This window comes from Microtus ochrogaster, chromosome 21 (genome assembly GCF_000317375.1).
Source record: "Microtus ochrogaster isolate Prairie Vole_2 chromosome 21, MicOch1.0, whole genome shotgun sequence".
Lineage (NCBI taxonomy): Eukaryota > Metazoa > Chordata > Mammalia > Rodentia > Cricetidae > Microtus > Microtus ochrogaster.
Genome location: NC_022022.1, coordinates 4,831,067 through 4,846,501, shown reverse-complemented (window position 1 = coordinate 4,846,501; position 15,435 = coordinate 4,831,067). Strand labels below are relative to the sequence as shown.

The 15,435-nt window shown below is 40.0% G+C and overlaps 2 protein-coding genes across 2 annotated transcripts in view; both read right to left on the bottom strand.

Moving 5' to 3' along the window:
• Positions 1 to 15,435, bottom strand: part of Rnf115 (ring finger protein 115) — a 66,739-nt gene that overhangs the window by 10,645 nt on the left and 40,659 nt on the right. The window contains exon 4 of the mRNA XM_005357056.2: positions 1,811 to 2,022. Within this exon, the coding sequence (XP_005357113.1) occupies positions 1,811 to 2,022 (212 nt within the window). The remainder of the gene's footprint in view (positions 1 to 1,810; positions 2,023 to 15,435) is intronic.
• On the bottom strand, positions 4,144 to 4,518 carry LOC101994113 (6.8 kDa mitochondrial proteolipid). The gene has a single exon (XM_005357055.3). The coding sequence runs from the start codon at positions 4,460 to 4,462 to the stop codon at positions 4,280 to 4,282; it is 183 nt and encodes a 60-aa protein (XP_005357112.1). The 5' UTR covers positions 4,463 to 4,518; the 3' UTR covers positions 4,144 to 4,279.

Below are 15,435 nucleotides of genomic sequence, written 5' to 3'. Positions count from 1 at the left end.
AAAAAAAAAAAAAAAAAAAAAAAAAAAAAAAAAAAAAAAAAAAAGAAAACTGGTTTTAAGCAGGGAATGACAGAGGAATGTCATATTAATCCACTGTTCTCATCTATTTAATTCTGATCTTTGCATTCATACTATCTTTGCATAGTAGTTTGAATGAGAATAGCCCCCAATTGGTGGAACTGTTTGGGCAGCATAGGAGGTGTGACCTTGTTAGAGGAGACGTGTCACTGGAGGCAGGCTTTGGGATTTCAGCTCATTGTACCATTTCTTTGATCAAGATGTAATCTCAGCCACTCCAGGCAACATGGTTACTGTTGCTGCTGTGCTGTCTTGATATGATGAACTCTAACCCTCTGAAACCATAAGCCCAATTAAATACTTTCTTTTATAAGTTGCTTTGCTCATAGTATTTTATCACAACAATAGAAAAGTAACTAAGACAGACTCCAATACTATGTAATATACTTGCTATGCCTCTTGGTATCTTTCAAACTTTTTCATTTTACTTTTTCTTTTTATCCATTCATCCACCCACCCACCCACCTATCCATCCATTCATCTATCTACCTACCTACCTACCTATCTACCTTGAACTCACTCTGTAGACCAGACTGGCCAAAAAGTCATAGAAATCTGTCTACCTCTGTCTCCCTTTGTGCTAGGAGTATGGTGCAGGTCAATTCTGTATTCTGTCAATTATATTTTAAATAAACTCTGATTGGCCAGCAACCAGACAAGAAGTAAGAGGCGGGGCAATGAGAACAGGAGTATTCTGGGAAGGAGGAAGCACATTCCTCCACAGTCCTGCCCAGACCACGGAAGAAACAAGATATTGTTGAATTAAGAGCAGCGGGGCTGCGTCCCCCGCACCCGGCCGCCCACATGGCTAGCTTAGCTTATGCCCCGAAAAATTACACGGAAACTGTATTCTTTTAATCACTGCCTGACCCATTAGTTCCAGCCTCTTATTGGCTAGCTCTTACATATTGATCTAACCCATTTCTATTATTCTATGTGGCCCACAAGCTGGCTTACCAGGAATGATCTTAACCTGCGTCTGTCTGGTGTTGGAGAACCATGGCGACTCTCTGACTCAGCTTCTTTCTCCCAGCATTCTGTTCTGTTTTCTCCGCCTACCTAAGGGCTGGCCTATGAAATGGGCCTAGGCAGTTTCTTTATTAATAAGAAATCATTCCCACATCAAGATATGACCTGCCCTGTTGAAAAAGGTACTAGCCATGTGGCTAACATAGATAAGAATAATGGATTAATGTAAGTTATAATAAGAGCTAATATGAAGCCTGAGCTAATGGGCCAATCAGTTTATAACTTATGGAGACCCCTGTGTGATTTTCTTTGGGACTTGCCGGCTGTGGGAACTGGGCAGGACATAAACCCAACAAGCCGGCCCTCAAGTTACAGGAATAAAAGTATGTGCCAGTGCATTCTTTTTTGAGACAATATTTAACCCAGGTTGGTCTTGAACTCATGATCCTCCTCAGACTCCCAAATGCTTATAAGCATAAGCTACCAAACCCATCTTCTTCTAAAATATTGATAAATTCCCTCGGTGTTCATCTGCGAGATTAGTAAAAATGCTAAATGGAGTATATTAGATTTATCACTCTCTACTTTATCACCAATCCTTAACTGGCAATACTTGAATATAACATTCAATTTAGTTTCATTTTCATCCTGTCTATACTTCTGTCTTGTTCACAAAAGTAAGTTTGAGGACCTTATAAAGATTAGATTATGCCAGTATGTCTTTCACTGAAACAATCTCTAAGAACTCAAAACAACAACTCACCCTTCAATAGCTGGTGACCGGTCAGGACGAGTACTTCCCCGAGACCTGTATCTTCTCGTCATTGGCAACCTTGGAGGCCGACTTGGTCCCCAAAAGTCAGTGTGAGTTTGGTGACCCCTCTCATTGGCTCTATTATCTTGGTCCAGTGGACTGCTAGTTAAAAATGGTCTAAAATCTTGTAAAATCATTGTGTGATCCAGACGGTCCCAGAGCTAGTAAAAATCAGTTTAAAAAATAAACAAACAAGAAAACACACATTAGGAAAAGAAAAGAAGTTACTTTTAACACTGAAATTTCAACAGCTCCAAAACAGTGAAATATATTTCCCTAATTCTACGACAGAGAGCACTTGCCTAGAATGAGGAAGACTCTTGGCTCAACCCCTAGCATTGTTTGATTATAAATAAATAAATAACTTAAAAATTGAAATAATGAATTTTCTTCATATGTAAGGAAACAAACAAATTCCTAGGTCCTTTTCTTAACCCGCCTCTGGCCAGTCTCCCCTTCAGAAGTATATGAGCTAAAGGTAAGCAAAGACATCCATCCCATGCATAACTAACAATTCAGATCAATAGTATACCTTGGTGTTTTGTCACAAGTGAAGTCTACATTCCCAACAAAGCAAATACATTTCTCCAATTGTAAAGAACACATCATCACCACGAAGTAGAGACAGGTGTCTATAAAATCCTTCTCTTGACTTGGCACTCACATCAGAGAGGGACTGTGTCAGTGCTGTGCCAAGTGTGGCTGTGTGTGATAAAGGCACTCTGTTGTACACATTTTCACCATTAACATGGGCGGGAGAACGGCTGTTTGGGAGGAGAATCACTAAGCAAAGGGGAAAAGGAAAGGTAAAGTAACATTTTAAAAGATTGTTTTCAACTTTGTGTATCTTTGCACGCATGAGTGCAGTGTTCAAAGAGGTTGGAAGAGAGTGTGGGATCCCCTGGAGCTAAGGTTACAGGCTGTTGTGCTGGGAACCCCAACACCAATCCTCTTCAAGAGCATCAGATGCTCCTAACCACTGAGCCATCTCTCCAGTGCAGAACAAGTTTTTACAGAAAAAGACTCTTCTGTTTCACAAGAATTTTATTTTCTAATAGGAAGATATAGATACTGATCCCAAAAATACCCCCACCCCAGGAGGGAAAAAGAAACTGCTATGGTTAGAAGCTGAAAAATCCCACACAGCCTCTTGGGGGACAATGGGGTGGCTGTGGAACCAGCTGTCTCTCTGCTTCCTATTTTGGAGTGAACAGTCTCTGCAACGTGCTCCTACTATCACGGACTGAGCTGTCCTACGATGTCTTTCCTGTCACAATGAACTACGACACTCTGAAATCATGAACCAGAATAAACCATTCTCCCCTTAAACTGTCTGTTAGGAATTGTAGTCACACAGATAATTAATATAATTCAGAAGTTCACATATATATACAGAATTATATTATACTCATATAATATATACAGAAATTATAATATGTTAGCTAAAGGCTATCTCAAAGGATACAGACTTGTATTTTCAGGATACTGCCATAGCATTCCTTTCAGCAGCAGTATGTCATGTAAATTTGATGGATTAAGATTATCATCATACTATATTCAATATATGCAAAATAACATATGAATTAAATGTTTAAAATACATCATAAGTCCATAAACCATCTCTTAGCTTACCGCTCTAAAGCTACTGAAATTCTCTATGTATCCCTCTCACAACCTCCAGAAGTAACTGCTATCCAAATATTTGTTTACAATTCACTGGCTTTTTAAAACTTTTTTATTTTAAAATGTTTGTTAGTACATGTAGATAATGTATTTTTATCATATATACACACTTCCTGTGGTAGTTTGAGTGTAACTGGCCCTATCATCTCATAGAGAGTGGCACTATTAGGAGGTGTTGCTTTGTTGGAGTAGGTATGGCCTTGTTGAAGGAAGTGTGTCACTGTGGGGGCGGGCTTTAAGGTTTCTCATGCTCAGAATACTGTCCAGTGTTTGTCAACTTCCTGTTGCCTACAAGATACAGGACTCTCAGCTACTCCTCCAGCACTATATCTACCTGCATGCTGCCATGTTTCCCACCATGAAGAACCTCTAAAACTGTAAGCTACTCACCCCAGTTAAATGTTTTCTTTAGGAGTTGCCATATCATGGTGTCATTTCACAGCAATAGAAACCCTACCTAAGATGCTCCCCATTAAATTCTTTTGTCCTTTTTTCACTTCTGCCGTCCTCTTACTCTTCCCAACCTGTCCCTTCTACTTTAATGCCCCTTCAGCTTTGTTTTTTGTTTTTGTTACTGCTTTCTTTTTTTTGGGGGGGGGGGCTGATCAGACACATTTATTAATGCCACATTGTAAATGGTACTTAGGGAAGTGTACAGCGATGTTCCATGTTCCCATCTAACACAGCTTGCTTAAGTTTAGCCGACAGGATTCATCTTGAGTGGACTCGGAGCAGTTAGTGATGACCATGGGCAGGTGCAGGACTGGAGCCTTTCAAAGCTTTACTTCTTTTATCAGCACTCCTGATTTTATAAAGGATGAAGGTCATCAACCCCATTCCTACCCAAATTTCCTGGTAAACCTGGGTATAGTAGGGTTTCATGGGGACCCAGACATTCTTAATAAGGCTTTGAAGCATCTCAGCGGGACCAAGGCCACAGGCCACACCAGATTTCCACCTACTGCTTTCTTTTGTATGTGTGTTTTTGGTGACTCACTGAGTTTCAGCATGGTTGCTCACAAGTGAGGCTATCTCAGATTTATCTGCATAGGCACCTTGCCAGTAACTAAAGAAAATGATTCTCCTCCTCCCTTTACACGGGTTTCTTAGGATCCCAACTCTAGTCCTCACTGAGTACTTTAGCCACAGAGCCATCTCCTAGTCTGGTTAACTATACTCTTTAGATTACTGTTAATTGTTATCACAACTAATAAAGTAGAAAACTCAAAGCACCTTCAACATTAGCAGAGGAACTTTGCTACTTGATTGGAAATGCAAATTGGTCAAACTAATAGTACTAGTGTATTTCTAGCCTACTTTCCTCCCCAGATGACAGTGTGCCCGAACTGCAGAAAAAAGAACAAAAGAGTACCTCTCAGAACTTTATTCCAAAGCAACACTAAGGATAAGAATAGTTTCAGGTCATCTGTCTCAGAGCAGACTTACACAAGCATATGGGGGAGAAAGCTCATTAACAGAACTGGGTCTTCAGGACACAACTTACATAAGTAGACTCTAACAGTGAACAATTACAGAGTCTTAGTAAAACATTCAAAAGAGTCACAGTTTGACAAATTTGGTCTTGAAAGACAACAAAATAAGTTACTTTCCGTAGAAGTAATAAGATAAAGCTTCCAGCGTCATTATAAACGAGAGAGAGCTGGGGCAGCTGAGTACACTTCCCCACAGTGAGTACTGGAGCCTGGATGCCAGCACTCATGTAACAAGCTAGACATCCCAGCAAGCAGTGAGGGAGGAGACAGGAGGATCACTAGGCCTTGATGGCTTCTGGCCTAGCCAAGAAAACTGTGCCTCAAAGGAAGAGGCAGAGAGCGTCAGGATGACACCTAAGGTCCTCTCTTGGCCTCTACACATGCACACACCCACACAGAGACACACAAAAATACATAAATAATCTCTTAAAATATAAACAAAATAACCAACAGGATAGATGGTATCTTCCATTTGGCAGAACTTTCTCTGAGCCAACTATAATCACATCCACACACTTAAAATGTTAAGGTCTGTTCCTCAGAGTTAAACAGCAAAAATATCACTGTTAGTTATTAAAACCAAGGTAACTATAAATATAGTTCAAGGAAACATGTACAAATACATTAATAGCTGCACTAGTCCTAAGAGTCCCAGAGTAAACATCCAGTGGCCATCAGCTGATAGACACACAATACTAGATAGTCACAAGGAGCTAGATAGGCTCGGCTTGAAGCTGGGAGATTCTCAGCACTAAAAGGAAAAAGTGAGTGCCTAACAATGTACTGTGCAGCCACAACAATGAGGAAGCAGTGATGCACTGTTAAAGCATGATGAAACCTGAAAACATCATGCTAAGTAGAAAAGAGTCCATCAGAAAAGGTCACATATTATGATTTCATTTATAGTTACTATTCTACACAGAAACAGAAAATGGATTGGTGGTTGATTAATATGGGGGAACTGTGTAGAAATAATAAGTATAAATTAAACAGTTAGAAGATTAGAGACGATGAAAAAGTTCTGAGGACTAGAGAAATTGTTCCTTCCAATCAGTAAGGTGTTTCCCAAACACAAGGCCCTAAATTCAATCCCCAAGAAGTCACATTAAAAAAAAAAAAAATCCAAGTGTGGAATTGTGCTAGCATTGGGGAAGTAAAGATAGGCAGATCCCTGGGGCCAAAGAGCCAGCCTGGCCTATTTGGTAGAAGACCATCTCAAAAGAAATATGGCCGGGCGGTGGTGGCGCACGCCTTTAATCCCAGCACTCGGGAGGCAGAGGCAGGCGGATCTCTGTGAGTTCGAGGACAGTCTTGTCTATAAGAGCTAGTCCCAAGACAGGCTCCAAAACCACAGACAAACCCTGTCTCGAAAAAAAAAAAGAAAAGAAATATGGACGGTACCAGAGGAAAAACACATACTACACAAGAAAGACAGAGGACAGACAGAGAGAGAACATGTGTGTGAGTGTGATGTGTGAGTGCTCCGCAGTTAGTGGTAATGGTTATACGATGGTGCGAACATACTAAAACTGATTAATTTCTTTTTTTTTTAGATTTATTTATTATGTATACAACATTCTGCCTCCATGTATGCCTGTACGCCAGAGGAGGGCGCCAGATCTCAGTACAGATGGTTGTGAGCCACCATGTGGTTGCTGGGAATTGAACTCAGGACCTCTGGAAGAGCAGCCAGTGCTCTCAACCTCTGAGCCATCTCTCCAGCCCCCAGTGAATTATATTGTGTGTGAATTCCTCTCAGTTTGAAAACACCACTAGATATAAAAAAACCACGTAGATCCAGAAACAACACTAATAACTTCATAACCTACTCCCATCAACAGATATATCATCTAAACAAATTCAACAAAGGAACTTCAGAGTTACCATAGAGCAAATGCACTCATCAAATCTCTACAGAATGTTCTATCCAACAGTAGCAAAACACACATTATTCTCAGCAGCCATGGAAGTTTCTCCAAAGCAGATCATGCTTTAGACTATAAAAATATTCTTAACAAATACAAAAGAAATTAAATAATTGCTTATATTTTATCAGATCATAATTGAATAAAAGTAGAAATCAATAGCAAGAGAAACAACACATTTTATAAAAAAGATGAGATTAACAAGCATTCTTGATTGATCAATGGCTCACTAAAAAAAAGATGTAGGAATGTATAAAGTTCCTATAAACAAATGGAAACACAATGTACTAGAAGCTTTGGTAAACTGTGAAGGCAGTTCTAGGAGGTAAACATATATGAGTGCTTAGATTAAAAACATAACTCAAGTAAATGACTTGATGATACACCTCAAGGTCCTAGAAAGAAAGAATAAGAATAAAATAAATGATGGTATACACCTTTAATCCTCGTGCTTGGGAGGCAGAAGCAGGCAGATCTCTATGAGTTCAAGGCCAGCCTGCCTGGTCTACAGAGTGAGTTCCAGGACAGCCATGGGTGTACAGAGAAACCCTGTCTCGAAACAAACAAACAAAAGCATAAATTCAAAATCAGTTCATAGGAAGTTATAACGAAGATCAGGGTAGGAAACAACAAAACAGAAACTAAGAACAATAAAAAGAATCAATGAAACAGAGTTCTCTGAGAGATAAGTAAGACTGACAGACCCTTTGCCAAAGTCATCAAGAAAGAATACTCAAGCCGGGCGGTGGTAGAGCACGCCTTTAATCCCAGCACTCGGGAGGCAGAGGCAGGCGGATCTTGTGAGTTCGAGACCAGCCTGGTCTACAAGAGCTAGTTCCAGGACAGGCTTCAAAACCACAGAGAGACAGAGAAAAAAAAAAAGAATACTCAAATAAATAATATTAGAGACAAAATGGGTATATTACAGCAAATTCCAATGAAACCTTGGGATTCACTGTGAAATATTTGAAAATTTATATCACAATAAATTGTAAAATCTAGATGAGATTAATACATTTCTAGATATCTATGGATAAAAATTAAACCAAGAGGCAATGTAAACTCAGGTGTGACAAGGCCTGTAATCTCAGTCTGTGGGACGCTAAAGTGGCAGGGGAGGGGGATTTCCATTAAGTTTGAGGCCAATCTGGCCTACAAAGAGAATTCCAGTCCAGTCTGGGATAGGAAGTTCCTGTAGAAAAAAAAAGAAAAAGAAGAGAAAGAAAAAGGGAAAAATACTTAATCACTCCTATAACATAATGCTACTGAAATAGTAAGAAAGTGTCTTCAATGAAAAGGCCAGGACCAGACAAATTCACTCAGTCATACCAGATCTTTGAAGAACTAAAACCAATGCTCCTCAACCAGTCTACAAAATAGGCCTGGAGAGATGGCTCAGCAGTTCTTCCAGAGGTCCTGAGTTTAATTCTCAGCACCCACATGGCAGCTCACAACCATCTATAACTATACAATGCCCTCTTCTGATGTGCAAGTGTACATGCCGACGAAACATCCATATACATAAAATAAAATTTAAAAGAAATAAAAATGCAATTTTGAAAAAATTCCATAAAGTAGAAAGGGAGCATTACCAAATTCTTTCTATGAAGCTAGTATTATACTGTTACCAAACAAGAAAAAGAAAAAAGAAAACCTCCATAGATCAATCTCCCTGATTAACACAAATGCAAAAATTCTCAATAAAATGTGTAAATTAAATTCAAGTACACATGCCGGGCGGTGGTGGCGCACGCCTTTAATCCCAGCACTCGGGAGGCAGAGACAGGCGGATCTCTGTGAGTTCGAGACCAGCCTGGTCTACAGAGCTAGTTCCAGGACAGGCTCCAAAGCCACAGAGAAACCCTGTCTCGAAAAACCAAAATAAATAAATAAATAAATAAATAAATAAATAAATAAATTCAAGTACACATTAAGAAGTACATACATCACTAGGTGGTGGTGGCACATGCCTTTAATCTCAGCACTCAGGAGGCAAAGGCAGGCGGATCTCTGCGAGTTCGAAGCCATCCTGGTCTACAGAATGAATTTCAGGAAGCCAGGGCTACATAATAGACAGAACCTGTCTCAGCTGGGTGGTGGTGGTGCAGGCGTTTAATCCCAGCACTAGGGAGGCAGGAGTAGGCTGATCTCAGTAAGTTCGAGGCTAGCCTAGTCTACAAAGTGAGCTCCAGGACAGCCAGGACACAGGGAAACCCTGTCTTGAAAAAAAAAAAAGACAGAACCTGTCTCAAGGAATAAAAGTATTAAAAACAACAATAAAAAGAGATGATAATCCATTCATATTTATTGTGACGTTAGTGTAGAATCACCCCAGATTTCCATCACAAATAAATAGCGTAAAACAATGTATACATGTATACAAAGTCATTTTAGAAAGCCATAAAGAAGAATGAAATGTCATTTTCAGGCAAATGGGTGGTAGTGAACACCATCATGCTAAGTCAGACTCAAAAAGACAAATAAATATCGCATGCTTTTGTTTATCAGTGGAAACAGTTTAAAGATGAAAGGAGAGAATGGGGAGGTACTTGTCCTACAAGCCCTATGATCTAAGTTCGACAAGGACTCACACAGTGGAAAGAGAAAAAACAACTCTCACAAGCTGTCCTCTGACCTGCACGCATGCACAGTAGCATGTGTAAGGTCTCACACTTGCAGCACACACCCACACAAATAAATTAATATAACAAAAAATTTGGGGTTGGGCAATGGCAGCACATGGCTTTAATCCCAGAACTGGAGGCCAGCCTTGTCTACAGAGTTTCAGGACAGCCAAGGCTACACACAGAGAAACCCTGTCTTAAAAGAACAACAACAAAAAAAAAAAAAAAAAAAAACAGAACATGAAAGTAGATGAATTGAGAAGACTGTTTGGGAAGAGGAAAGAGACCAGTAAAAGATCTTGCCATGTAGAACAAACTGACCTCACACTCACAGATATCCCCCTGCCTCTGCTTCTAAAGTGCTTGAACTAAAGGCATGTGCCACAATGTCAGGATTTATAAATTCTATCTTAAAATTACTGCCACTTGATTCATAAATGAGATTTTTCTCTATTTATTTCAATGTTCTTTAATTTCTAGAAGTAATATTTTATAGTTTTCCCACTTGGGATCTTAAATATTACATACTTTGATACTACTACAAATGATATATTTTTCCCCTGAGACTGGGTCCCACTATGTAGTCCTGGCTGTCCTGGAACTCACTATGTATAGTAAGCTGACCTGGAATTCAGAGATCTACCTGCTTCTGCCTCCTGAGTGCTAAGATTAAAGGTGTGTGCCACTACATATAGCAATAAATAATATATTTTATAATTTCAATTCTCAATTGTTCATTGCTAGTATATAGAATAAAACTGAGTTAAATTTTTTGTTTATTGGGCTGGAGAAATGGCTCAGCGGTTAAGAGCACTCACTGCTCTTCCAGAGGACCCAGGTTCAATTTCCAGCACCCACATGGCAGCTCACAACTGTCTGTAACTTGAGTTTCAGGGGATCTGATACCTTCACAGCAATGCACATAAAATAAATTTAAATAAATTATTTTTTTTAAATTGTTTATTTATTGGGAAGCACGCATGTACGTGTGAGTGTGTGTATCCCAGAGTGTGCACATGGCTGTCAGAAGACAACTTTTGGGAGTTAGTTCTCTCCTTCCTCCATGAGATCCAGGGACTCAGGTAATCAGGTTTTCATGAGGAGCATTTTAACTATTGAGTCATCTAACCAGCCCAAACTTATTTTTCTTTTTTTCTTTTTTTTACAGAATAGAATTGGATATTTATTACTTAGAGGGGGTAAAGAAAGAGAAGAAGAGGAAAGAGACAGAGAAAGGGAACGGGAGAGAGAGAACATGCGCGCCAGAAGGGACAGTGAGAATCTCCCAAACTTATTTTTCTATCTATCCTACAACCTTGTTAAACACACTCACAGGTACTAACGGCTTTCTTGTAAATTCCATCACATTTTATACACAAAAGAACACTTCAAATCTAGACGTGGTAATGTACAATTGTAATTCTAGCACATGAAAGGAAGGCACAAAAATCAGGAGTTCAGAGCCAGCCCTCAGCTGCGTATGATGTAGTTCACAGCCAGTGTAGCCTTGAGCTCAAGTCTCAAAAACAAAATAAAGCCAGAACATTTCACTGCAAATCAAGACAGTTTTACTTCTTTCTTTCCAGGGAAAATGTCACTCTGTCTCGGTCTGTACCACTAGCTTGCGACTCTATTGCACTAGCTACATAAGTATAATGTTAAATAAAAGGATTGGGAGAACCCTGATCTTCTCTATCCTAAAGGAGAAGCACTTAGTCTTTCACTGATAACTGTATTAACAGTAGAGTTTTCGTTTGTTTGTTTGTTTGTCTGTCTGTTTTTTGCACTTTGTCTGAAAGGCAGTTCTTACTGATTTCTAGTTTACTGAGGTGTGTCTGTCTGTATGTGCACATATGTTTGATTTACATAAGGTCAGAAGTTGAAACAAAGTATCTTAGTTAGAGTTTCTATTATTGCTATGAAGAGACCATGACCACAGCAACTCTTTTAAAGGAACACAGGGCTGTGAGGAGGGAAGGGGGCACACCTTTAATCTCAGCACCCGGGAGGCAGAGGCAGGCGGAAGGCGGATCTGTGTGAGTTCGAGGCCAGCCTGATCTACAAGAGATAGTTCCAGGACAGGATCCAAAAGCTACAGAGAAACCCTATGTCAAAAACAAAAAACAAACAAACAAAACAAAAAACAAAATAAATAAAGTAAAGGAATACACTTAATTGAGGTATGGTTTACAGTTTCAGAGGTTTAGTCCATTATCATGACAGTGGAGAGCACGGCAGCTGGGAATGTGGCATGCAGGCAGACGTGGTGTTAAAAAATTCTACATCTTTTTGTTTTTTTGTTTGTTTCTGTTTTTGTTCTCTGCTTCCTGAGTGCTGGGATTAAAGCTGCACAACACCACTACCCAGCAAATTCTACATCTTAATTCAAAGTCAATAGGAAGTGAACTGTCTTACTTGGCTTGGCTTGAGCCTGTATGAGACCTCAAAGCCCACTTCCATAGTAATACACTTACTCTAACAACACCACACCCACTCCAACAAGGCCACACCTCCTAACAGTACTACTCCCTTTGGGATTCATTTTCTTTCAAACCACCACATAGAGCATCTTTATTATTATACACTCTGTTATGAAACTGAGTGTCTCCACCTCATATACAAATTTTTTTAAATATTTATTTATTTATTATTTATACAGTATTCTGTCTGCTTGTATGCTTGCAGGCCAGAAGAGGGCATCAGACCTCATTACAGATGGTTGTGAGCCACCATGTGGTTGCTGGGAATTGAACTCAGGACCTTTGGAAGAACAGGCAGTGCTCTTAACCGCTGAGCCATCTCTCCAGCCCCCTCATATACAAAGTTTGAGACAATGTTTCTCAGTGAACCCCAGAGCTCACCAGCTGTCCAAGGAAGGTTGGGGAGCCACCTGTTTCTGCCTCCCCAACACTGGTTATAGATATGTGCCTCTATGTATGTCTGGTTTTTCCTGCTTAGGATCAAACATGGCTCTTCATACTTGAACAGTCAGCACTTTGCAGATTGAGCAGTCTCCTTAGCTACAGAGAGTTTGAAAATCAAGAATGGATGTTAAATTTTATAGAATGCTTTTGTTGTAAGTTTTGAAATAAGATAATCTTTTTTAGAGTATTAATATGGTAAATTATATTGGCTTGCTTATTTTTGATTGTTGAACCAACCTTAGATTCTTGGGGTAAATTCTACTTGATCATGATATACTTCCCATTTTATGTATTGCTTGTTAAAGTTTTACCTATGTTCTTTACATCTATATTTAAAAAGATACTGATCTGAACTTTCCTTGCAATGTCTCTTTTAAGAACCGAAATTATCTTTTTATTTTTGAAAAGTAGTTCAAGTTCTTTAACATAGTAAAACCATCGTTTTCATCAAGTCTATTTCTAATATATATATATGTATATATATATATATATGTAGTAATATGTATGTAACTTAGTCCATCTTCAAAAATCTCTACAGTCACTGAGTGGTGGTGGCGCACACCTTTAATCCCAGCAATCTGGGAGGCAGAGGCAGGCAGACCTCTGTGAGTTCAAGACCAGCTTGGTCTACAAAGCAAGTGCCAAGACGGGCTCCAAAGCTACAAAGAGAAACCCTGTCTCAAAACAAAAGAGAAAGAAAGAAAGAAAGAAAGAAAGAAAGAAAGAAAGAAAGAAAGAAAGAAAGAAAGAAAGAAAGAAAGGAAGAAAGGAAGAAAGGAAGGAAAGAAAGATCTCTATAGTCTTTCAGTTTCAAGACTGTTTAAAAGTCCAAATTCTCTTTTGAGACACAAGGCAATCTCTTAATTATAACCCCCTGTAAAATCAAAAGCAAATTACACACTTCCAATATACAACGGCACAAACTACACATCATCATCCCAAAAGGGAAGAAAAGGGAACATAGTGAGGAAATACTGGACCAAAAACCAGCAGACCGAAAACCAGCAGACTGAAAACCAGCAGAGCAAACCCCACTCCTGTAACTCCATGCCGTTCTACCTGCCCAGCTTCCAACAAGCTTCTCTGTCTTAAGTGACTGCACTCTCTGCTTGTACTTCTTGTCTATCCCACAGCGCTGGCATCTCTACCATCCTAGGATCGCCAACACAACCCAGGCTTCACTGTCACAGTTTCACACAACAGCCTGTTCAGGCTTCCAGACAGGGACTCCCTTGCCACACGCCTGGCCTCCGCAGCTTTCCTTAACCATGGTGGAAGACTACACAGCCCCTGTACTCCTGTATCTCTCCAAACTCTAAAACCAGAACCACCATGTGGCAAATTCTGCTGCCTGCTTGGGATGGTACCTGGCCCCTCCTTGAGTCACAGTCAGTACAAGCTTTCCTTTGTTGTGGTCTTTCGCTTCCACAGGCTGCAGGCTCTGCTGAGTGGGAGTCGCTATGGGCACCACTCCCTTTATTTCCACACCTCCTTATCTCTTCTAGCAGAAACCAAATTCCCGTTCTTCCTTTCTCCTCAAATTGTACATTTTGTATGTCTTTTTTGCCCTACTTATTCATTTTCATTGTAGATCTGCGTAAGAGTGGTCACTAATAGCCACATGTTAATATTAGTCCGCCTTAAAATCTACCAATGAAATTTGTACAAAACCCTTCAACCTAGCCTCGGGCAAATTGTTCAGATAAAGGCAAAATACAGCCACAGTCTTTGTCAAAATATCAAAAGAATGGTCTCTAGACCAGTTGCTAATATTGCTCCCCTCTGAAACTTCTTGAGCAGGGTCTCCACAGTCCACACTTCTCTCAGCACTACTGTCCTTCAAACTCCACTTACAGGCTTATAGCCTTAAACCACTTCCCTAGAACAAAGTGACAAAGTTGCCCACATTTCCCCAAAAAATAGCATGGTCATGTCTATTACAGCAATATGACATTTCTTAGTACCACTTTGTATCGTAACTACACCATGACCAAGGCAACTTATAAAAGAAAGCATTTAATTTGGGGGTTCTGGATCCAGAGGATTAGAGTCTTTGACCATTGTGACAGCGAATATAGCAACCAGCAGGTAGGCATCTTATGTAACAGAACAAATTTTACTTACATAAACTTCTCGGAGCAACGGTCCTCTTGTATACTGAAAGCTCTCTTATCTTACTTTTAGCCAATCTGAGGCAGCAGCCACAGTCAGTTCACTCTGTGTGTCTTTGAGACTCTCTTCCTTCCCCCCCTCCCCACTCGCTGAGAGAGACAGTGTATATGAGTGTACTGTATAAGTGTGTGTGGGGGGCGTGTTTTGGATACTGAAGCAGGGCCTTATCCTAAGCCTTACACCTCTGGTTCCAAAAGCTTTCTTGCACGAAAGTGACCTGTCCTGATAAGTGACCTCATTGTCACCAGGTATTAGTCAGAGACGTTCAAGTAATCAATGAGTCCTCAGGGAACTAACTGTGTGCTCACTTACCAGGTTATCATCAGCAACCTCAGAATAGCAATGTTCTCTCATTCTCCAAACTTCTGTGACATCTTAGACTCACCCTCCTTAGCCCTCACACATTACTCAAGCTCTGTCGCTATTTAACTGGTAAGCCTCTTCTGCCTTCTTCTCACCCAGCTGCCCTCCCAACTCCAGCCTCTCCAGAAGGGAAAATAAACAAATACTAAATATTTGGGAAATTTTCTTGGACTCAGATTTTTCTAATATATCTATTTAGGGGGCCTAGAGAGATGGGTCAGCAGTTACAAGCACTGGCTTCTCCTCCAGAGGATGCAGGATCAATTCCCAGCACACGGGAGCTCACAACTGTCTCTAACTCCAGTTTCAAGGGGTCTGACACCCACACACAGGCATACATGCAGATAAACATCAATGCACATGAAACAAAATTAAATTTTTTTTTTTTTG